The sequence below is a fragment of the Haemaphysalis longicornis genome, unplaced genomic scaffold (genome assembly GCF_048455015.1).
Source record: "Haemaphysalis longicornis isolate Haplotype H1 unplaced genomic scaffold, Haemaphysalis longicornis Haplotype H1 scaffold_1, whole genome shotgun sequence".
NCBI classification, from domain to species: domain Eukaryota; kingdom Metazoa; phylum Arthropoda; class Arachnida; order Ixodida; family Ixodidae; genus Haemaphysalis; species Haemaphysalis longicornis.
In genome coordinates, this window is record NW_027526203.1 from 286,830,694 (window position 1) to 286,855,747 (window position 25,054).

At 49.7% G+C, this 25,054-nt stretch overlaps 2 protein-coding genes across 2 annotated transcripts in view; both read left to right on the top strand.

The window, feature by feature from the left end:
* Positions 1 to 3,902, top strand: part of Jarid2 (Jumonji, AT rich interactive domain 2) — a 128,374-nt gene extending 124,472 nt beyond the window's left edge. The window contains exon 31 of the mRNA XM_077679379.1: positions 3,669 to 3,902. Within this exon, the coding sequence (XP_077535505.1) occupies positions 3,669 to 3,805 (137 nt within the window). The 3' untranslated portion in view covers positions 3,806 to 3,902. The remainder of the gene's footprint in view (positions 1 to 3,668) is intronic.
* Positions 3,903 to 16,821: 12,919 nt separating this feature from the next.
* LOC144159119 (uncharacterized) lies at positions 16,822 to 20,383 on the top strand. The gene is made up of 2 exons (XM_077690416.1): positions 16,822 to 17,007; positions 20,225 to 20,383. The coding sequence occupies exons 1-2, from the start codon at positions 16,822 to 16,824 to the stop codon at positions 20,381 to 20,383; spliced, it is 345 nt and encodes a 114-aa protein (XP_077546542.1).
* Positions 20,384 to 25,054: the final 4,671 nt, after the last annotated feature.

Below are 25,054 nucleotides of genomic sequence, written 5' to 3' on the forward strand. Positions count from 1 at the left end.
ATTGCTTGAGCCTCTAGAGACAGGACGGAAGGAACGGCCGAGTGTCTTTTCTGCAAGGGCGGGTGGGTAGGAGGAACAACTACTGTGACCCCGCGTGCGTCTTTGGATGAGAAGGAGGCATCTGTGTACGTCACTGTTGCTAGATCACCATAGCGGTAGCGAAGAGTGCATATTCGAGCTCGACGACGTCCTGCATGCGAGGTTGCGGATACATTGATTGGAATGGTAGGAACTTTTATGCGAGGGGTGGATACCAAGGGGGGTGTGTCGCTGTAATTTCGGGTAACGAAGCTACCTCGTAATGAAGTAAGGATAGGAGAAGACGCCCATGCCAAGTAAGCTGGAGACGAGTGTGTTGTGCCGCCAAATGAAGATCAACTTGATCTGACAATGATGCGAACGGCTGAGCAGCCTCCAACTTAGCGAGGGGGGTATATCTAGGTACACCTAGAGCCAGGCGGGTGGCAGGCCGGAGGAGCCGCTCAAGCTGGGATCGCTGCGATGACGTTAATTTTACGTACGGCAGTGCGTAAAGAACGCGAGTATATATTAGAGAGTTCACAAGTCGCGTAATATCGTGTTCTCGTAGGCCTTGGAGACGTCGGGTCAGCCTGCCGATTATGTGAGTTAGTTGGGTAATTTGAGCCTTACATCGATTGAGCCACTTTAAGGCCTTCCCATTATCCTGTAGGTCGAAGCCGAGGACGCGCAGCCAGGCCTTACGTGGAAGAGGAATGTCATCAATCACGAGTTCTACTTGAGAGCGTTGGTCGCTAGCTTTAGCCCGCAAACGCTCATCAGTGACCACGAGGTACTCAGACTTCTGCGGAGATAGTGTGAGACCTACGCTTGACCCGAACGAGTGGACCGCATCAATTCCAGCCTGAAGTGTGTCGGACAGTGCAGCTGGGCTGCCGGTAGAACACCAAAGGGTTATGTCATCGGCGTACAGTCCAAACGAGAGATTAAGAACGGAATGTAGCATACGAGGCAGGGGGCGAAGTGCTAAATTGAACAGAGTAGGGGAAAGGACAGATCCCTGAGGAACTCCTCTGGTAGGAGTCCAGGGGGTTTGGCGGTAGTCCTCTAACACCAAAGAGTGTAGTCGTGTGGTCAGAAAATTGTGGATGTAGTTGTACAGTCGGGAGCTAGGCGTAAGTATCCGGATTTGCTCAAGAATTGCAGAGTGCGAAACTGCATCAAACGCCTTTTGGAAGTCTAGACTCACGATTGCTCTAAGTTGGGCTGCGCTCGGATATGCGTACACCTCTTGTTGGATTCGCAGCATTGTATCCTGTGTTGACCTGTGAGCGTGGAACCCAGTCATAGTCCAGTCAAAGAATTGGCTATGTTCAAGAAGCCAAGTGAGACGATGTAGGACCATACGCTCCATCAGTTTTCCAACACAGGACGTAAGTGAAATTGGGCGTAGACTGTTCAAAGCAAGTGATTTGCCTGGTTTTGGAATAGGGCGGATGTTAGCAGTCTTCCACTCAGGGGGGATACAGCCTGTTCGCCATGCTTCATTGATGAAATGTAGAAGAATTTCTAGAGCGGAGTCCGGAAGGTTCCTTAAGTGGGAGTATGTAATCAGGTCCGGTCCTGGTGTTGTGTGTCGTTTGCAATCGGTGAGTGCAGCGCGGAGTTCAGCGAATGTAAAATCTGCGTCAATAGGTTCTTGAGTGGGACAAGTGACAGGATGAGGCGGCGGAGGCAAAGAAGGAAAAGGAAAGAAGGAAGCTTGAAGTTCGTCAGCCAAATCAGCCAAGCTAAGACCTGTCTGCAACCGCAACGATGTGATGTGCGTGGATCGCCGTGCCTGCCCGGACATGGAACGGATAAGTTGCCAAATCCGAGTTGTATGCAGTGTTCCACTCAGAGAGTCACAGAAGGACAGCCAGTTTATGTTTCAAGAGTGCGCGCATATTCTAGAGCCTCGATTGTGAGAGCATCGATGCGTGCTTTGAGGGAGCGATCGCGCTTATTACGCTTCCATCGGCGCATAAGCGCATGACGCCGATCCCAAAGGCGTAAAAGATGTGTATCAACAGCCGGACGTGTGTCAGAAAGAGCAATAAGCTTGGTGTTATGGCCATAGGCGTCGAGAATTGCAGAATTCCAGGTGCTTAAATCAGATATGGCAGCCGTATCGATTGATTCCCGGAAACCATTCCAATTAGTGAGGCGAGCACTTCGCGGTGACGGAATTGAAGCACCATTCAAGGGTACAGTTGTGTGAATAATGTGATGATCGCTGCCTAGAGAGTTATCCTGGACTTCCCATATAGCCGAAGGCAAGCCTATTGCCCAAGTGAGATAAGATATCGTATCTCTTTGGCAACTATTGCCTTGTCGTGTAGGGCTGGTTAGATCATTAAGCAGAGAAAATCGGAGTTGCTGAATGACCCGCCTTAGGAGTTGACCTGATGGTGAGGTGTATGTGTAGAGCCAATCGGGATGGTGAGCGTTAAAATCCCCAGCCCAAATAACAGCATGATCGCGGTAGGAGCGAAGGAGCTTACCTAACCACCCCAAAGCGGGTCTCGCCTTAGGAAGCCAATACGAATTCATGACAACTAGTGGGATAGAGCATCCAGGAAATTGAGTGATAGTAAGGACCGAGTCCGACATAATAGAGTTGTATGCGGAAACATCTACCTGGTGAGTTGGTAATGTGCGGAGGACATATGTCACAACATAGGTACGAGGATTGGGATCGCGGCGAGTCGGTATACTGAGCTGTATGAATGAATCGTACCCTGCAATGTTGTATACACCGTGGGTTTCCTGAAGGAGTATGATAGATGGAGGGTGTGGGAGGGATTGAAGGTAAAGCCTAAAAGCGGAGATTTTACGGCGGAGTCCGCGACAGTTCCATTGCACTATAAGTGGCGGAGCCATGTCCAGTTAACAGTATTTGTCGAGTCCGTAGATTGATCGAAGGTCACGTACCCTGTTCCTGACAGTCTCACGAACACCAGGTGAGGGTGAATGCCGGGCGGCAGGTCCAAGGCCGCGTAGCTAAGCGCGGGACGTGACAAGCCGCTGAAGGAGTTCATGTTGACGACGGAAGTGTTGCTCTAAACAAAGTTAAATACCTGCTTGGAAAGCCATGCAACGTCAAAATAAATTATGCTTCGTTGCGCGTCTCGCACGTCTATATCTTCTCCGAGATGACATGCATTGTAGTGAAGGCCACGTGAAGAAAAGCTAGGCTGGTTAAAATCAGGCGCACGAAAAGTTGTTACCCGCGTCAATCTCTGTGGTGGTATCGCGCGGGAGCGTCTTCCAATTTACGGTGCCAAGGAATTCGACAGCTACCCCTGTCTTTTTGCATGCTTCATTGCAAGAGCTACTAGAGCTGCAGTTCTTTACATGTGCACTCCACAGAAATTCCTCATCAACGGCTTGGCGACAGCGCTCGTCAAAACTAACTGAACTAGTCGCTCCGTACTCAGCACAGCGGCGACTCACTCTTTACCATGCACAATGAGGTTTTTGTTGCGAGCTCAGGCCCTGAGAAAAAGTGGCGGCGATTCTCTCCCGTTACATCGTTCTTTGTTTTCACTCGCCGCGGTGGATCTGTGACTACGGCGTTGCCCCGCTGGGGGTGTAACTCCGGCACGTACAGCCCTTATCTGAGTTTCCGTACTGTCTATTCTTCCCAGACGCACTGCCAGAGCACGAGCACCTGCACGCGGGAATCGAATTTGTGGACTGCATCCCCAAGTCCGAGACTGGCAAGAGCATCCGCGCCTCTCTCAGGGACGGCTTTGTGCAGAGACAGATGCGGACGGGGCTCTAGTTGGTCTCCCAGTGACTGCGCCTGAAGCCGACCCGGAAGCGACCTTTGTATACCCTCTACGACATAATGTAGTCCTCCAAAAGCGTCTTTGGTTTTATCCTTTTGATCGTGTTTTTTTTTATTACAATTTCAGTATACGCTGGGGCATAGGGGCGACTCAACATTTGTATGAGTTAATTACTACACCTGTAACGATTTTAAATAGTGTGGGCTAATCAAGGGGTGTACCAAGTGCCCGAATAGAAGTGGTGGAGTTGTCAAAGTAGGTTTCAAACGCAAGATTGTGGGAATTTGTGGACATACAACAAGGCAAAAATTGAGCAAAAATTATAAAGCAGAAGTTCGTTTTCTCTCTCCAATAAACGTTATTCAACAACACGCTTACAAACAACAAAGGCGAAAGTGACCATTGGCAGATAGAGACAGTACGTACTTAGAGACGAGGAAGGCCATTTAGCGAGCAACGGGGAAGATATATTGCAAATAGTGGAGCGATTATATACAATTTTGTACGCTCCCAACTCAAAAAGCACTTTTGAAAGGACCAGCCTCGTATAAAAGGCTGCAATAATGACCACAGATGCCGTGGGGAAGGCTTTCGAGAGAATGAAACAGGAAAGGCTGCAGGAGACTAAGGAATATCAGCCGATCTATTGCACCATATATTGGAGACATGGTGGTAGAAAAGCTCTCCCAATTATTCTAACAATGCCTCAGGACTTTAAACGCACCACAGGTATGGAAAAAACGTGAACGTAATTCTAATTCGGGAGGGAAATGTGAAAGAGCTTAAAGGGGTCATATAGCCTGCAAGTGAATTAAAATGACTGTTTTATTCCAAACACATTGACGGCAATTTTCTTGCCTACTTCCAGACACTAAACAAGATGAGAAAAAAAATTAGCCCCAATCCACTCTGTGAATGTGCTTGGAAAGCAAAGCTGTAAACGTCGCCCACAACGATTGCCCATGTGACATCACCTAAATCACGCACGTCACTCTACAAATAGTAAAACCAGAGAGAAGTGAACTGCACTTACCCACATCCTCTATTACTTCAAAGAGATATTTTTGCTCAGGGTAAATTAATGCAGAGTGCACGAACGCTGGTTGGTTGAGTTGTATTGGTGAAGCACATGAGTGGAAACATTTGTTTTTAAATTAAAGCTCAAACTCGGTGTCAGATGATCTCACTACTCCGTCTCGGCCGTTGCGGAGGGAGTCGACGAGATCGGCGGCACAGACGGAGCAGGAACACGAGAAGGAGGAAGAAGCGCAGGAGGAGGAGTTACCTCTATTCAGATTTCTGAACGGCCCAGAGTGCGGCCTAGGGGACTGGTTCCTTCCTCACTGTAGCCCACATTCAGTCCGCGCAGCCTGTGCTCTGTCCGCGGGCTGAAGCTGGGTAGGCAGAGAGGGGCTGGACAGCCGCACCTCCCATCGCTTTTGTTCGGTAGTTGACGGAAAGAGAGGAAGGGGCTCTGGGCTAAAGTCGCACGCCACGATTATGTGGCAGAGTGTTCCTACTTTTGAGCAAAATTTACATTCAGCTTCGTAGCGCTTCGAGTGCCTTAAAGACGCGTCGGTTGTGGGAAGGAGCCGGATTGTATGAGCCGTAGGGTAGTTTGTTGTTCTATGGAAAAGTCAGGCGAAGGCGAAGGTAGGGTCTGTCTCAGAAGGCGATAGTGCTGGGTTATGTCCCTGAATGAGACAAGCGGGTTACGGTCCTCGTGCTGCTCCATAGCACGGGGGTGACAGTGCAGGCTTGGTGGGCGTATTCGTAGCCCTCCATGAAGCGTGAGCGGGTGTCCAGATGAGCTGAATGGACCCCTTTTGTAGAGTGATTTGTTAGCACACGCAGTGCAGGGCAGGACCCCAAACCCGACAGGTAATTCCAGTAAGCTTGTTGGGAATTGGCGACTATCTCACGAACCGTGGTTTAGTGAGAACCAAGAAGATGGCAGCCTCTTGTGCTGCCATCACGTCTTCGGTCTTGAGTGGGGCACAAGCGAGGAGGTTATGGATGTGGCCGCGATGATGGCGCACTGCTGCCCTCGATGTTGGGAGGCCTCGGAGTAGATAAATGTATGATCCCCAGGTGTTGAGCGCTTAAGCCCGTTCTTGTCGGTGACCCTCGTCGTCTGAGGGGTTCATATTTCTAGGCAAAGGGAGCATCATTATTTCTTGTCGTCAAAAGTCCAGGAGTAGATCAAGCGGAGTGACAATCTGTGCTGGCCAGCCAATCTGGTAAAAGATGCGGTGACCCGCCGCAGTTCTGCTCCTTCGGAGCTTCTGAATAAAAAGATGGCCCTCTATCAGCTCTTCCACCGTGTTGTAGAGCCCTGTGCTAAGCAGCTTCTCTGTGGACGCACTCAAGTGAGAGAGAGAGAGAGAGAGAGTAAACTTTATTAAGTTTGCCAGCTGCGTTGCATAGTCGTCAGAAGACCGATGGCTTGCTCAACCGCCTTTTTAATCATTAAATAAAGCATCTTTATGTCCTCCTTGCCGGGAAGAAGAGAGGGGGTTGACGCAATAGATTCTCTAGAGGACGAAAGCTTGAACTAATCGAAAGGTATCGTATTCCTTGAGGCCTCGCATCTTGGTGGCAACTCGCCTGATCATGTGTATAATTTATTGATGCTGTGCTTGAGGCGCTGCAAGGATACGTAACTCTTGGTGTTGGCCTGAAGATGTAGGCCCAGAATCTTGATGCTGGGGCTTGGAGTGATGGCCTGGCCATTAAGGAGTATTTGAATGTGTTCCTTGAGGTATCGTCTGGCGTGAGGGCGGACGACAAGGAGCTGAGATTTTTTTACGTGATTACTGGAAGCAACAGGCCCATTGGCGTACTAGAAGTGAGATGCCATGGGTTGGTATGAGCTTCTTTTATTCACTATTGCATGGCATTTAGCGAGAAGGCAGGGGCTAAATGCGTAGATGCGCTTTGTCAGTAAACCACTTGTCTTCCCCATCTCCGCGTGAGCTCGTAGCTAAATCATTCTGCTTCCGGTTACGCTCGTGAGCGGCCGCAGGATGCTTGGCTCCGCTGGAGCGGTTAGTGCGACCATGACTGGTCGCGGAAACAGGCTTTTTGAACAGGACGCTGACGATTACCCAGTTTCACTGCCTATGTTACCGACAGGACGATGTGTTTTGAACACAGTTTTTATTCATGCTGACGTACGTGCTCGGCCTTATCGAGTGGAAGAATTCCGGGACATGTTGGCTCATCTGACTCTGCTCCCCGAGGTGGTTGCCTTGGGGGCGTATCAGATGAATCATGTGTGGGCCGTCACCTTCAAGGACGACGCCGGGGTTAAGAGGATGCTCTCGTGCGACGACGTCAGGGTCAAGGAGCGCCGGTGTATCGTCATCGACCCCGCAAATCAAGACGTGCGCCTCAAGATACACTGGCTCCTTCACAATGTTCCGGACGACGACGTTCGCGCGGCGTTGGCACCGTACGGCCGAGTCATTGACGTGTCCCGGGAGCGCTGGCGCGTCAGGGGCGTGCAGGACAAAGGCTCGACAACGCGGTCGGTGACGCTCAGGCTGAACTCGGGCGTGAGAGCCGACGATTTGCCGCACCAGCTCCGTGTTGCAGGTGAGCAGGCGCTCGTTGTCGTACCTGGCAGGGCCCCGCAGTGCCTGCGCTGCTCCGGCACGGGGCACATGAGGCGAGACTGTAAGGTGCCGCGCTGCACACTCTGCCACCGTTTCGGGCATGAAGCGAGCGAGTGCGTGCGAACGTACGCGAAGGTGGCCGGACCGCGAGGAGACCCGGAACAGACCGAGTATATTATGGACGAGGGGGAGACAGAGGAGGTGGCAGCAGGGGGCGGCAACGACCCTGGGGTGGCAGCTGCACCGCAACAAAAGGAGAACTCTGATAAAAAAGTGGAGGCCCTGGTCGAGTTTCCCGCCTTGGCCAGTGCCGTGCAACCCGAGCAGAGCGACATCCAGACGGGTGATGCCGAAGGTGGAGGCCCGGTGAACGTCGAGGACAAGGTGCCCGGTGCAGAAAATTTCCTTCCCCTTCAGGGAGCGGACTTCTCAAATGGAGACGACGACGACCAAGCTTTGCCGAAAAGGCCACGCCAGGAGAAAGTGGGGGTGAAGGGAGGTGGGGACGGATCTGGACCTGTGAAGGTGTCTGCAACGGGGACTTCGTCGAGGCGCTCGAGCTTCAAGCCAAAACCGAGCACGCCTTACGACAGAGGACCAGCGGCATCAAAGAGCCCGTAAGAACACGCTACTTGTCACCACTTTTTTCCGGACTGCTAAGATGCCGTTGGAAAGTCTTTGTGTCACTTAAAACAAAAAAGTTCAGGTTATGCTCTAGGGATGGTCGTCGGCTCGCTGGGTTTTTCTTTTTTGGGTGTTTAGGGCAGAGGGAGGGAGGGTTTTTTTCCGTTTTGAGTATCTTATAAGTCGACGGTTTTCTTTTTTTGCGTGTGGTTGCGTGTGTGTGTGTGTGTGTGTGTGTGGGTGTGTGTGTGTGTGTGAACGCCGTAAGTTGAATATATTCTTCATTTAGGAACAAAATGTCTTCCGTCACACCCCACTTAACGTTGCGTGTTGCCACTCTCAACGTGCGTGGATTAGCCGACCGCAAGCGACAAAGTCAGCTGTACCGCATTATAAATGAGCAAGACCTTGATATAGTGGCTTTGCAAGAAACGAAAGTTGAAAGCGAAGAAAATACTGAGCGTATGGTACGTAGTTTTTGTGCACGTTATCAAGTTTGTGTAAGCCATGCAGTGGGCTTCTCAGCTGGGTGCCTCTTGTTAATTCGCCAGAGTATTGGGGCGACGGTTCAAGCCGTCACATCCGATACGAGGGGGCGGATGGTGGTGTGTGATCTTGTTTTTGCGTCGAAAGAATGGCGGGTCATTTGCGTGTATGCGCCGATAAGGGTCGATGAACGAAAAGGGTTTTTTGAAGAGTGTCGCGCTTGGCTCGGCACAGAACGTGCTCTTATTGTGCTGGGAGATTTCAATTGTGTCTGTGCCGCTCGCGATAAATCGAGCACCACCCCCTTTCGTGACGGAAGTACTGTAGTACTGGATGAAATTATGGCTGATTTTGGCTTGGAGGATGTGGGGAACTTAATTAGTGGCGCACATCAGGTGCAGTTTACACACTTCCAGGGTGCCAGCCATGCCCGGCTGGATAGAGCATACGTCTCGCTAGAACTTGTGCCTGAGTGCTGCCAGTACGCTGTCCTTCCTATATCCTTTAGCGATCATTGCCTTGTTTCGTTTTCACTCGGCAGGCCCGAGAAGAAAGCGTCAAAGTTTAACTGGGATTTGTGGAAGATGAGTAGTAAGCTAGTACAAGATGAACAATTTGTAGCAGATGTAAAAGGGATGATGGAAAAAATAGATGGGAGTGAGACAAGCTTGACTTTCCAGTGGGAAATGTTCAAGCAGAACGTTAAGATAACGGCACTAGAAAGGTCTAGTGTCCTCAGAAATAATAAAATGAAAAACGAAAAGGTGATTCGTGAAAATTTAAAAAAGCTTACAGAATTGGAGTGCGAATCACCAGGGCTTTTTAAAGAGGACATTAAATCACTGAAAGCCCAGTTGGAGGCCATGGAAGAAGAAAGGTATCATGGCGCATTAGTGCGAGCGAGGGCGGAGAAATTGCTTTTGGGTGAAGCCCCCACTAAGAGGGCCATCAGTTCGGAGAAACGATATGCAAACAGAAACATGATAGCTGATATTGAATATAAGGGTGCGGTGTCTAAGGACCAGCAAGTAATTAAGCGCGCGTTTTTCGAGTTCTATAATAACTTGTTTGCACGTCATCCCATAGACCCGAATGTTTTTAAGGAGGATTTCATGACGTTACTGCCTGTTGTAGAAGATGAAATGAGGACATATCTTGAGGCCTCTATTTCAATCGATGAGGTAAAGCAAGCGATTTCTGAGCTAAGTCCGGGTAAAACCCCAGGCCCTGATGGTTTGTGTGGAGCCTTTTACAAAGCTTTCGTAGATGAACTCAGCCCCATCCTTTGTGCATTATATGCAGAGGCCTATGAACTTAAAACTTTGCCCCCATCCTTTTCGAAATCTCATACTGTGCTCATCCCAAAAACGGAGGATGCAAGGGAGTTGATGAGCGTAAACGCGTATAGACCCATAACTTTAACAAATGTAGACTACAAGATATTAATGAAGGTACTCGCTAAAAGACTACAGACTGTGATGAAAGACTTGGTAGGGCAACACCAAACCTGTGGAATAAAAGGTCGCTCAATTACAACCAACATCCATGTAACTCGAAGCATTTTAGAATGCTGCGATTGCATGCAGTCCGCTGTGGCCCTCCTTCAGATCGACCTGGAAAAAGCTTTTGACCAGGTCTCACATGAACTGTTGCTTGCTATTCTAGAGCACGTCAACGTTGGAAAGGTTATTACTGATGGAGTGCGTATGTCGTATAAGGAGTGCACCACAAGTCTTGTTATAAACAAGGCACTCAGCACTCCAGTAAAAGTGTCACGTTCGGTACGTCAAGGGTGTCCTCTTTCGCCCTTACTTTTCTGTTTATTTATAGAGTCCTTTTGTTTGAACATTAAGAACAGTGTCAGTATACGCGGTTTTCGGTTGCAGTCATGCGAAGTGCGCGTGCTTGCGTACGCCGATGACATCGCTCTTTTTTTTGAAGACAGAAGCAGCATAGGGGAGGCCGTTAAGATACTTAAAAGATTCTGTTATTGTACCGGAAGCTCTGTCAACTGGAAAAAATGCTTGGGCCTGTGGCATGGTAACTGGGATGCGACACCAAGCATATACGGAGGTATAAGCTGGGAACAGACGCCTCCGAAGTATCTCGGTGTGCCACTAGAAAACTACCGCGATAGCGATCCTTACTGGCGAAGGCAGGTGACAGAGCTGCGCAATAGGACGGAAAAGTGGGAAGGGAAAGGAAAAATGCTGTCAATGTTCGCTCGCGCGACAGCGTGTAATCTGTTTTTCGCGGCTAAAGTGTGGTACGTGATGCAAGTGCTCCACTGTGCGCGAGCAAATGTGCAAAGGCTGCACCGCGTGTTTGCCGTATTTATTTGGGGGTCTACTTGGGAGCGGACGAGACGCACGAACTTGTTTCGACGTGTCCGCTCCGGGGGTCTGTCACTGGCACATCTTTTTCTGCGTCAAGTTGTAAACCGCCTTTTTTTTCTGCGCGAGGTGCAAGATCCTTTCTTACGCACCGTTATTCAGGTACGCTTGGGCAGGGTCTTACCACAGTATGTTGTTAGTTCAACCCAACCATTAGCCGGCGGTATTCATGGGTATTTGCGTGAAGTTTTCCAAGCGGCTCAATTTTTGTGCGCACGATTTTCCATGGAATACTTGTGCAATGTACAGAAGAAAAAGTTGTATAGAGATCTCCTTGATGTTTGTTTGCCAGTTCCACTGTATAGAACGTTGTACCGTGCAGGAACTCGCCAAGATGTACTGAAACGGGTCAAAGCAATGGCGGTTCCACCTGGTGTCAAATCCTTTTTCTTTAAATTGCACGCCGGTGTTTTACCTGTGAAAACGTGGATGCAGGAGAAGGGCCTATTTGTCCCGTGGGGTGTGGACTGTACCCTGTGTAAGATGCCCGAAACAATTGAACATGTGTTCCTGGATTGCTGGGACGCGGTCTTTCTTTGGGACGTGCTACAGCGTACCCTGAAAAAGGATTTCCCTCTTGATTGTCACGGCATACGGTTCCTGTGTGTAGAAGACTGTAATGGTGTACCTTATGATTTGTTAATGCTTTTGGTCTTGCACGGCATATGGAGGTCTCGCATGGCTTTCCGCAACAGTGATATCGATGCCAGGCCAGCGAGGCAGTACTTCTGCGAGAACGTCAGACGGATAGTAGAAGTGTGGAAGGTCCAGCCGTGTGTACCGGACTGGATTTTGGAGGTGGAAAAAGTATTGAACATGCCGCGTTTTTAATTTGAGCTACGCTAGCGACCATGGCGTTAGCGGTTTTACCCTTGTTGTTCATGCCTTTTTGTTTTAGTTGATGTCCAAACCCGGCAATAAAAAAAAAAAAAAAAAAAGAGCTCGTAGCTAAATCGGTAAGACAAAGGGCTCTTGCTTTGTTACTCTGTTAGTTCCAGGTTCGATTCCTGGTGGTGCAGTAAAATCTTTTATTTGTCCACGGGAGTTTTCTGGTGACACCAACGGTCGCGAAAGAACCCTTGGGAGGTAGAGGTAAAAAGCTTTGCTTTAAAACACGTGAAGCAGTGGCGGCGCACCAGCCACTTTCCCGCCATTCTTTATGACATCACAGGATGTCGTTTGTACGATTGGCGGCCGCCAACCAAAGTACTCGCCTACCTATCTCTTTATCACCCCCTTTCTCCTCTCTAATCTTTATATCCCCCTCCTCCACACCGCACTGGGTTGTATGCAGGTGAGCCCCCAGTTGGGCTCAATAATATCCCCAGTGCACTTCCTTTTCCTTTTCACCCGAACCACCTAAGAAGAAGAAAAGAAACGACTCTGCGAGTGTAGTCGGACCTCTAGTTCGGTTTGATCACCTCACTTGAGTGGTAACGTACAGTTAACGCGCATATAACTATGTTTTTGTGTTCCCTTTATTGCGTCACTGTTGACTTCGCGTAGCGCGAAATTTGAAAGTTTTTTTCAATATTTCTTGCAGGTTCTTTTTTTTTTTCGTAGCAAAAACGACCTTCGTAGCTGAAATTGAGCTGTGTGTATACAACAGCCCACGCTCTGTTGTACGCTGGTCAGAAGAAGCAGAAGGAACGTCCTGTACATTGAGCACTTTCGGTTTTCTTTTGGCTGCTACTTTTTTGGGAGACGAACCGTGATGAAGTCCTCACTCCCCGTAACCCCACCCCCTCCGCGCCCGGAGGACTCTGTATAAGTGCTAGTCCCGCCACAGCTGCCAGAATCCGACAACTTGGGATACCTTGCTGCAACTAATCTTTGGAAGGGTCCATGACTGAGGAATTGAACTCCGTGGTCACAGGGCGTCGTTTGAACAGGAAACTTCACCGCAGCTCAACGTCAAGGTTTACACTCAGGGTTGTTGAGAAGGGGAGGAGAAATACACGTCTCTCAAAAGAAGTCAGCCCTGGGAAAGGGTCCTCATTAGGAACCCTTGAGTCCGTTCGGCTTCTTGGGCTCTCTGCACCATTCAAAGCTGGTCGTCAGGGTCCGAGCTGGACGGTGCTCTCTGCTAGTGCTCATGAGAGGGGAATGGCAGAGGAGTAGGTGAGGATTCTTGTCACACCACCACATAATATGGTATAGGGTGCCCGGAGCTTGCAGAAACGGCATTGCGAGGACTAGAGGGTGGGGGGCGTGAAATGTGTTCGGGTGCCTCAGAGGTGCCGTTCTTCTTCCTTAGTGAGGTTTTTGTGCGTGGGGAGATATAGTGTTCGTTCCAGACGGTAATGCTTGAAGATTTCGTGGAGCGACAAGAGGGGGCAGACCTTTCACTGCTCGCCGTACTCTGGAGTCCTGGCTTGCCCGGTGGGTCAACTCTCGCGCACGCTGGTGGGCAGCTTCGTTGCCAGACACAGCGGACTGGGCTGGTGCCCAAATGATCCTTACGGGATGTCGGGGAGGATGCTGGAGAAGAATTGTTCTGGCAGTCCGGGATATGAAACCACTGGAGAAGGTTCCACATGCTTGTTGGCTGTCTGTGATGATTATTTCTGCAGAGATTTGTGCAATGGATAGGGAGATGGCTGCTTCTTCCGCCGGTAAGGAGTGGATTATGGTGGCTAGAAGGGTAAATGTGACGGGCGCCGTATTCGCGCCGTGATAGAGTGGAGTGGAGTGGAAGAAACGTTTATTTAGCCTGCAAAACCGACGCGACGCGAGCCGTGGCCCGCGTCACGCCCGTCGACCGGGCCTAGGTCGCCTTCAAGGGAGCGTCCCGATCCTGTCGAGCCGCTGCCTCTCGGGCTTGCTGGACGGCCCAGAGCTGGTCGTCTTGATCGTACGACGACGTCGCCGCTTCAAGTCGCGGCGGCAGAGTTCCTGTTTTTGCCTCTTCGGGATGCTTCTTGCAGTCCCACAGCACGTGAGGGAGAGTCGCCGTCTCCCTGCGGCAGACCTTGCACTTGCTGTCGGGGTAGGTTTCGGGATACATCTTGTGCAGGAGTAGTGGTGTCGGGAAGGTCCCCGTTTGCAGTTGTCGCAATGTTACCGCCTGGGCTCTGTCCAGCTTTTGGCTGGGTGGAGGGAGCTTCCTTCGAGCCAGTCGGTACACCTTCGTGATCTCGTTGTAGGTGACCATTCTGTCCTTCGTGCTGTGCCAGAGTCTTTCGGCGTCTGCCTCATCGCCGGCGGCGCGGAGAGATAGTGCGCGCGCCGCGGCGTGAGCAGACTCGTTGCCTTTTTCCTTTTTTTCCGACACCTTGCCCTCGTGTGCTGGAAACCAGACGAGGCTCTTCTTGAATCTAAGGTCGGCCCGCTCCAGGATGCGGGCGGCGGCGGGTGATACCTCACCTTTGGCGTAATTTCTAATGGCTTGTCGAGCGTCGCTGAGCACCGTGGCGCAGACCCCGTCTACGAGCGCCAGGGCGATGGCCACTTCCTCCGCCTCTTGCGCTCTCTTGCACTTGATGCTTGCGGCCGTTCTCGTGACTCCGTACGCGTCTACCACCGTGGCTGTGTAGCTTGAGCTATTCGGGCACTCCGCCGCGTCGACGAACCGTGCGCCGGGGTCCTCTCCGAACTTGTCGGTGAGGGCCTTGGCCCTGCCTCGGCGTCTGCCCTTGTGTTCTGGGTGCACGTTTCTCGGGATTGGGTCCACGCGTAGAGCCCGACGGACTTCTTCACGCAGCGTGGTCTTGACTCCTTGCTGATTGTGGTAGCCAATTCGTAGCTTGTCAAGGATGTGGCGGCAGGTCTTCGTCCTCGACAGTCGCTCGAGCTGGGACGTCTGCTGTGCATCAATAATTTCTTCGAGCGTGTTGTGAATTCCCGTATCTAGCAGTTTTTCGGTGCTTGCCGTGTCGGGAAGACAGAGTGCCGTCTTGTGCGCCTTTCGTATGATCATGTCAATCTTCTTCTTCTCGCTCTGATGCCACTGGTGGTAGGCCGCCACATAAGTTACGTGACATATCACGAAAGCTTGTATTAGCCGGACGAGGTTGTCCTCCTTCAAACCCCCTCTTCTCGAGGTCACTCTCCTGAGCAACCTGCAGGCGTTCGCCGCCTGGCTCGTCAGACGGTTGATCGTCTCCGTGTTTCTTCCGCTGGCCTCTATCATCATCCCGAGTACCCTTGTCTTGGGTACCGTGGGTATGACGGTGCCGTCCCCAGTCCGGATCGTGATCTGATCGCACTGTTTCTGTGTGTGGCGTCGTTGCTTTCTCGATGGTTGGTACACGAGCAGCTCGGATTTCTTTGGCGAGCACCTGAGCCCCGTGTCTCGGAGGTAGTCTTCCATCTCTTCGACCGCTCTCTGGAGGGTCTTCTCGATGTGGCCGTCGTTTCCTCTACACACCCACAGGGTGATGTCGTCGGCATAGATCGTGTGTTCGACGACTTCCAACTTCTCGAGTTTTCGTGCCACTCCGGTCATGACGAGATTAAACAGCATCGGGGATATGACAGACCCTTGCGGGGTGCCTCTGTTTCCCGTGCTACGTTCGCCCACCTTGAGATCTCCGGCCAGGAGTTTGGCGGTTCTGCCCGACAGGAAGTCTCTCACATAGTTATAGCTTCGTTCCCCGAGACATAAACTGCTTCGCTGTAAAAAGCGATGTAAACGTATTGCAGAAAGCTGAGGTTTTTAAGTGCGAATGCACTTCTTAAGCGACCCTGAATCACGCGTCCACCGCCGTCCGTCCGTCCGCACCACATACCCACTTAGGGCGATTGGCCAAGAAGAGTTCCTAATTTCTTTAGCACATACCCACTTAGGGCGATTGGCCAAGAATCGGGCGTGAGAAGGGCTAATGCACCCGCTTAAAGGAGTACTGACACGAAATTTCAAAGCTGAGATCCGCTCTAGCAATCAAGTACAACGACAACACAAATAGGTGTCTGTGAATAAATGCATATTTCTTTCTTTGTAGTTGTGTGTGTGTGTGTGTGATCTCTCTTTCGCGAACATTACCGAACCGCGCAAATTCAACTCCTGCATTCGCACTTTCACATTCTTCCCCTCGGGGAAATGCGGGGAAATTTTTTTACTTCTCTCTGATGCACTCTGCCACTTGCCCCTCCCTCTCATTTTCTTCCCAACCCGGAATTTGCGCCCATTAAACGGCTCTCCTATTGGCTATAGTCGCTCAGGCCACTTCCTGGCGATGAGCGGTGTTTTCTGGCGAGCCCGAAACGAGCGAAGCGAGGAGCGATTTCCTGCGCGGCGAAAAGTAGTTCGTCGCTCCCTGTTTCGCTTTCAAAATCGCTCCATGGAGTCAGCGCTTTTAATGGGCGATCGACGGAAAATCCTACAGAGTTAATTGTGGGGAATCCGGGTCCGGAGTCAGGTCTACTAATGCGATATGTGATGGCGATGATGATGGCCCACAGAAAATGGCACGTACCCACTCAAGGGATTGGCCAAAAGAATTTAGTTTAATCAGCGGGGTATCTCAATGCACCTGCAATATATGAGTGGTGCAGGTGGGGATCCTTTTCCCTACTCATATTCTCTACAAGGCGAATACAGGAGAGCGGAAGGAAAGATTTAGTTTGAATGTTACAGAGAGAGAGAGAGAGAGAGAGAGAGAGAGAGAGAGAGAGAGAGAGAGAGAGAGAGAAGCGGAAATAGAAGTACAAAAATAGCGATAAAAAATTTCAACCTCAACGACATAGCTCTACGTTCTCGCGAGCACGTTAACTCACTCGCTTCTTTCCTCGCTTTTGTCTCAGCCTGTTTGATGTGCTGGTTAACCTCGGACTTTCTTGGTCAGTCTCCCCAAGCTGGGCGTGTGCCTCAGGGTTGCTAATACTGCCAGGCCGAGCGACAGCGAGTGGGCGGCCCCAGCGGAATCGGCTTGTTTTCGTGGTGGCGCAATGGAACCCATCTTCGCGTCCGACGACATGCACGCGAACGGCCACGGCGAGGGCTTCCACCAGCCGGCCAGCGACCCCACCCACAGCGCGGCCCCGGCCAACGTCAGCTCCTGGGGCACCGTGCTCGCAGTCAACGCCAGCAGAGCGCGCAAGCTGGCCCGGAGAGACGACCTCGCCGCAGCAAAGGTCAGCCACGGGTTGGGCACTTCCTTTCCTCCCACGCGGAGCTTTTGCATCTTTCACCACATTCGAGCTTCGCATTCATAGGCACGGGACAACGGAGTGCAAAATATATATTTTTTTTCTGTTTAACCAAATCGATTTTTTACTGCCAGACGTCTTTTTGAGTTTTCTGCATGGTCATAACATTACGGTCGCAAGCCTATCATTCAGCGATAGCTTTTTGCTCAACGCCACAATTTCAAACGCGCTGTAAAAAACCTTTCTGGAAAGAATCTTGTCAGTGTTGGAAACCAGAAATTGATTGATTGATTGATTGATTGATTGATTGATTGATTGATTGATTGATTGATTGATTGATTGATTGATTGATTGATTGATTGATTGATTGTAGGGTTTAACACGCAGGCGATGAGGCGCGCCGTAGTGGAGGGCTCCGGATTAATTTTGAACACCTTGCGATCTTTAACGTGCGCCGAAATCTGAAACACACACGGACGTTTTCGCTTTTAGCCTCGATCAGAAAAGGCACTATAGCGGCACGGCCGCCGCCGTGCTGCTATAGTGCCTAGAATATAGTGCTGCCGCGCCAGTGCCAGTGGCATGCCAACTATCTATAAACGTTGGGCATGCCAGCGCATGCGTGTGCCCGCAGCTGCGGGATAGCACGACTGCGGGGATAATCGGCTGCTGAGCGGCCGCCGCAGCCGCCGCCATAGAGATTCATACTAATATGTACTAGAGGGAAATCTGGCGTTACTGTCAAGGGGAGCCGCGCTTCAGCGAGCGTTCCGTCATGTACCGGCCAAGCACGTTCCACTTGCCCCCATGGCATGGCTCCTGAACAGGCTGGAAAGTTGCCTCTGGCTGCAAAAAAGCAACAAATATTACTCTAAAAGATTGTTGAAATTGGTTTTGGTATTGTAAAATTGAACTTTCATAAAGATTTATTTGTCAATAATTATTTAGAAAGGTTTATGAACGATGCAGCTGCCTCGTTCATAGAAAAAAAAGAAAAAAATGTCACCCTTCTGGCTTCGATACAAAAAAGAAGCCATATGGCTAGCTAAGCCGAGTAGGTGAGGAACGCCGCTATATGGTCCCTAGAAATATTTCTATAGGGACCATAGCCGCTAGCTGCAATTATACTGCAATGGCGCCGCCCACGGCGGCCCGCGATTGCAGCGCCAGATTTCCCTCTATTATATATGAGTATGAAACTCTATGGCCGCCGCCACCGCAACTGTCGTCGGTCACTTGAGCAGAACTGACTGAAAACGGTGCCTTGTGCGCAGCACTGAAAGCGGGCTTCGCTGTCGTAAGGTGGAATCCGCGGCGCATGTGGCAATCAGACGCGCAACTCATGCGCTACGCGATATACAGGGGCCCTATTCTCGACTGCACAAATTGCCGGCAATTCGCCCATGTTTTTTTGCGTAAGCACGACGTAAGCAATCAGTGACGTGCTGCACCTATAGCTATGACGACATGCAGTGTAATTTGACGAGTCACTCATAAAGATCGCTACCAAGGTATCAAATATTGTGCAAGAAAGATATAAAAACACTTGGCATGTACTATAAAAATTAAGACGGTAGCTGAAGCTGACAAGAAAAACACATTTCTGGAGGTCAAATTTGGCGTCAACACCACAAAGCGATCGAGTAACGTTGATCCAAAAGCGAGCGAGAGGCGGGTGTCGAGCTAAAGAACATCACACAATTTTTTTACCGTATCTATTTATTTCTTTCAATCGCTTTTAGTAACATAGCTGGGCTCTCTGCTTCAATGCAAGCTTTGTTGCGTTATCACCTTCCCTGCCGCCACCGCCGCCATGCCATCGTCTGCTGCTATGTTACAAGTTTATGGCGTGATCACAGAAAAAGACGGCCGCGACCATCGCTTCTATGACACATAAGAGCAGCGAAGCGCTGCGCCTGATAACCGCGGAGCGCAACGATGTCGCCGATTCACTCATTCGTCAAGCTCGACTTCAATCAGCGCTGTAATGAACCAAATAGTCACTTTTCTTTGTTATTTTTCTCTTGAGTTTGATCATGTGACCCAACAGCTTACTAGGACGAGTATGGACAAATGCCATGCATTGGGTTTTCTTTGTCATGGAGAGGATTGTACTGCCCTCATATGTTGCGGTTACGCCAAACAAAATTTTTTTATTTAATTGCCAAACATAAAAGCAAAATACTGCATGTTATTTGTATGTTCCATGATCGCTGACTTGGAAGCAGTTGAAACTATAATTTGTTTCTGTAGGAAACAGGCTTTAAACAGCGCGCATGCGAAACTGCGCCTGCTGCAAATTGCCGCACATTTCGCGGCGCCGTAAGCCGGGGCAATAGTTTGCCCTATTTTGCTTGTATTTTGCGACAAAAACAGCCGCCATTTTCAAGCTGTTACGTAGCATTACGTCACTTTTACGCAGCCTGAAGTTGCCAATGCATGACGTAATCGTTCCCGCCAAGTGTTTAAATTACGTCAAGCCTTCTCAGCCAATCACAGCGGGGGTGTGTATTACAAGCAGTATTGTTGTTAAATAGCAAAGACAGGCTTATGTTGTCATGTCCGCTGTATTTAGTGTGGTTTTTCATTGCCGGCCAAGAATTATGCACCTTTAGTAACGAGAAATAAGGCAAACTTTAGAACTGGTGTCCGTAAACGACATGAAACGTCAAAATGACGACAGCACACACAACCGCTTTGTCAACCGGAAGCACGTGACCAAAATTGAAAGCCAATCAGAAAAGACTTCCGGAAAATTGCCTGAATTGCCGGCAATTTGTGCAGTCGAGAATAGGGCCCCAGGAACTCAAAAGCATTCAGAGCGGGGCCCCGCTCGTGCGCAATGGGCTAGAATGACGTCAGCGGCCGAGCACCGGCACGTAGCTAGGCCTCGAAACGGAAGCCCGCCATGTGCAAAAAAATAACGCCGCGTGACGCGTGTGGCGTGGCAAGTCTTCCTTGTTTAATTTCTTTTTTCATTCTTCTCTGATGATGCCACAAAGGGAAAAAAATATCCGAACAGTTCTAACACCTGTGGCTTCAAGAGTGCCCACATAGTGACGTTGCCACAAGCCTCAGGCATAGCCTTTGTTGAGTGCCGCAGTATCCGCAATTTGCAAATTTGCTAGTCGCGCACACACAACCTGTAAAAAAAAGGTGTTACGTAACGGTTGGACATCAGTCTGGACATTCGGCGGCGCAGGTGGTGGGCATCTGGCTTGGCTGCTTCTTCATCATCTTTCTGGTGGTGGGCATCCCCAATTACATCCAGAAGAGGATGCGCACTGCCCAAGGGAACGGCGAGCGGACGCCGTCGCTCGAGCGGCAGCTCTCTCTGGACGAAATCCAGGACTCCGGATGACTTGACGTTCCAGGCGCCTCCCCAACATTACACGACCCAATAAATTCGCCCGTTCCGCTGATTGTTGCTGCGTGACCAGTTACGGCGTGTGCGCCCTCTGGTTCTCTAACTGGGAAAAGATTCCGTCCTCTTCTCATTCCATTTCCTGTCGGTTTCTCCCACCAATGACAACATAGGCGTGCGCACAGGAAGGGGGGGGGGGGGGGGGGGAGCGGCCGCCCCACCCCTAATCATCTGAAGGGGGGCGCCAAATTGGCCCATATTTTGCCAATGTAACACATTAAAGTAAAAATTTCTGCTCAGAAATATTTTGTATGTATTGCAATTCCATCGCATTGAAATAAAAATTTTATAACCATCCCTCTTTGCACTGCGTTCGGACCGCTAGGCCTTCAATGGGAAGAGGTCGGGAGTTGCTGTAAGGGGGGGAGGGGGGCGCAGCGGTAAGACTTTGCCCCCCCCCCCACCCCCCCACCCCCTAATCGAGAACTCTGCGCACGCCTATGAATGACAGCGAAATGAAAGGAAATGAAGGGGCGGTGGAATCTCTCCAGAATGCAGTTCCTGGGTTGTGTAGACGTTTGGGTATCATGGTTACTCTAATAAATGTATATATATATCCCTGAAGAAGGAGTTTCTAACTCCGAAACTGTTGGGAAATGAAGGGCTCGTTAAATTAATACAGAAATAAGGGGGTTGGCAGTCAAGAATGCCAAGGAAAGCAAGAAGGAGAATGCAGTAAGTTTGTTATCGTTGAAACAAATAGATTCTTTAATAGACAGAAAGAAAGTGGAGAAAAAATGCCCGCCGCGGGTGGGATCACAACCCACGACCTCCAGAATACGCGTGTCGTAGATGCTCGAGACTACGACACGCGAGTCTACGTAGACATGTCGTAGACGCTCGAATCGCGGCCCGGGAGTTAAAAAGAAGGTCCCCTTCACCCCGAGTAGTCCGTGTGGCGCTGGCTACCCCCCACCCCTAAGGTACCCACCCCACCCCCAAGCGCAGGAAACAAATACCTTAACATACATACCCAGGATTCAGGATCGCGATGCAGAACCGATATTCAGCTCTTACCGAGGAAGCAGAGATTACGATACAGGAAGCCAGCGACAATCTTACACGGCATTATAACGGAGTGCGCAGTAGAAGTCGGGGGCACGATGGCTAGACAGAATACTGGTAAACTTTGCCAGGAGACGAAAGGTCTAATTAGGAAATGGCAAAGCATGACAATCTCCACCCCAGCTGAGGGAATTGAACTAGCGGAGCTTTCGAATCAATAAGCGTAAGACAGCTGACATATGGAAGTATAATATGGAGAGGATCGAATATGCTGTAAAGAACGGAGGCAGCCTGAAAGCAGTGAAGAGGCGTCTAGGCGTGGGGAGAAATCAGATGTATGTAAATCAAGACAAGCAAGGCAATGTCATCATAAATAGGGAAAAAATAGTCAAAGTAGCCGAGGAGTTCTACAGAGATCTGTACAGTAGCCAGGACATCCAGGATAATGCCGAAAGAGAAAGTAGTTCAGAGGAGGTAGTCTTCCCACCAGTAACGACAGAAGAACTAATGAAGGCTTTGAAAGAAATGAAAGGGGGGCAAAGCACCTGGTGAAGATCAGATAACAGCAGACCTCTTGAAGAATGGCGGGCACATTGTACTAGTAAAACTGGCAAACCTGTACACGCAATGCGTAATGACCGCGAGTGTACAGGAATGTTGGAAGAACGCGAACATCATACTAATCCATAAGAAAGGTGACATGAAGGACTTGAAAAATTACAGTCCGATCAGCTTACTGTCATTCGTCTACAAGGTACTTACCAAGGTAACAGCTAACAGAATTTCTGCCACCTTAGATTTCAGTCAACCTAAAGAAAAAACAGGGTTTCGTAAAGGCTGTTTAACAATGGACCATATTCACACGATCAATCAGGTGATAGAGAACTGCGCGGAGTATACCGATAGACTATGAGAAAGCATTTGACTCGCTCGAAACCTCAGCAGTCATTCAGGTATTACGGAAACAGCTAGGGTGTAGATGAGCATTATGTAAGAATACTAGAGGATATCCACAGTGGGTCCACAGCTACCATCATCCTCCGTAAGGAGAGCAGTAAAATACCTATAAGGAAGGGCGTCAGACAAGGAGACACGATCTCTCCGATGTTATTCACAGCATGTTTACAAAAAGTATTCAGAACATTGGATTGGGAACAGGTAGGAGTAAGGATTAATGGAGAATACCTCAGTAACCTCAGATTTGCTGATGACGTTTCCTTGCTAAGTAACTCGGGGGAGGAATTGCAAAGCATGCTTACCGCATTGAACAAACAGAGTAGAACCGTGGGCCTGAAAATTAATATGCAGAAAACTAAAGTAATGATCAATAACCTCGGGACAGCGCAGTGGTTTGAGATAGGTGGCGAGGCCGTAGAAGTGGTAAGCGAATATATCTACTTAGGCCAAGTTGTGACCCCGGATCCCAACCATGAGGCAGAAATAATTCGAAGGATAATAATGGGGTGGAGTTCATTTGGCAGGCATTCTCAGATAATGAATGGCAGCCTACCATTGTCCCTGAAGAAGAAAGTGTACGGCAGCTTCATCTTACCAGTACTCATCTACGGGGCAGAAACTTGGAGGCTCACTAAGAGGGTTCAACTTAAATTAAGGATGACTCAGCGCGCAATGGAACGGAAGATGATAGGCGTAACATTAAGGGACAAGAAGAGAGCGGAGTGGGTCAGGGAACAAACGCGTGTTAAGGACATATTAGTAGAAATTAAAAAAGAAGAAATGGACCTGGGCAGGGCATGTAATGTGAAAGATAACCTAAAGCCCCTCCATAACGGTCATGCACGCGGAAGCGCCGTCACGTGGTATTTTTCTTTGGTTTTCTTTATCAGTCAGAATAAATGAGTACGCAATTAGATCGTTGCTGGAAATACCGCAGTTAGATGCCCCTCGTGGGTACCTCCTATAAGTGCCTCATTGACACTTTAGTGATTAGGACAGTAATTCTCGAGTTAGATAATTATATACATATAATTAGTTAAGTCTCATTAACGAAAAAATTACTGTGTGCTTCTCCACAGCACTGCAAACAGTATGCACTAGGTTTTCTTCGATAACGCCATCGCTCTTTTTTTAAATCTTGGTGCATGATAGCTGGGACACCCTGTATATATATATATATATATATATATATATATATATATATATATATATATATATATATATATATATATATATATATATATATATAGAGAGAGAGAGAGAGAGAGAGAGAGAGAGGTGGCGAAATAAGGTTTGGCAGTCAAGAATGCCTCGGAAAGCAAAGGGACGAATGCGGTAGGTCATTGAAACAGATGACGAATTTTGAAAGACAAAGAAAGTGGAGAAAAAATGCCCGCCGGGTGGGAATTTTTCTTTTTTTTTTTCTCTCTCCCTTTTCCCATCTCTCGGGCTCGCCTGGCTGCACGAAACGCTATGCCGAACCCTACATCCTCCGGCAACGACGGTTCCGGCAAGTCGACGCGGCCAGCCGAAACCTAACTCGAGATACGACCCCCCCCCCCCCCCTTCCCCCCTTTTACGTGGCCGGAGAAGCGAGCGGTCTGATACTCCAAGTTCGAGACGCTGGAGCAGATCCAAGAGCAAGGGGCCTGGCGGAGCACCAGCGGGGCCGGCTGCACACAAAGAAGACTCAAAATAAGTAAGCTGGGCGCAGCACGTATCTCGCACTGCTCCACCCCAAACCCCCTCCCGTACACAATCACCCCAGGCTAACACACAATGCCACGAGCGCTCTCAGTTGCTGCAAATCCTTGAACAGCAGAAAATAATGATAGCCTCTTTACAATCACGTCTGGGAGCCTTAGAACGTGCACCACCCAGCACTAACCCAGAAAAACCGCAAGAAACCCAATCCTGATTTTGAACCTAGGACTCACTCATCCACACCCGCTGCAGACCAAAATTACACCTTACAGACTGAAAACCAACTTCCCTCATCTCAGGACGTCTTTGCTCAACTAGTCAGTCAGCTTGGAAATTTGAATAAGGAAATCAAAAACCTCCGCTCAGACAATGCCATCCTCAAGCAAGAATTTCAGTCCCTCAAGGAAGACCTTGCCATCCTCCGACAGGAAACGCAGGCTACTCTCGTCGTCAATTCCAGCCCGTACCGACGCAGGGCCCATTAGACAAGACAGAATCGACGGCTGTGGCTCCCGTTTCCATCGCCGCGCAGTACCATACGCTCGCACAGTCGATGGCATGACCTGCCACCCGCCTTCAGATGGCCACGACACCCTCTAAGCAACAAGCCACGTCGATTCTTCAATAGAATTGCCGTAGCTACCGAGGCAAAGCAGCCTCTCTACAACAGTACCTACTTACTTAAGACCCACAACCAGATAATATAGTATTACAGAAAACAAATGGACAGACCAAGCTCCCGGCCTACCCCTCCTATGAAGATCCCTTGAAGAACGCTACAGCTTCTTTAGTTCGTAACTCCACTGCAGCCACGCAGCATATCACGCCACAAGCCGGCTGTAAACACACGCGTGTGGAGGTCCTCTCCCCTTCCATCAAACAAATATTTAATCTGTTTATTCTGAACATTTACTGTCGCCCTTCCACCAAGCAACCCGAGAT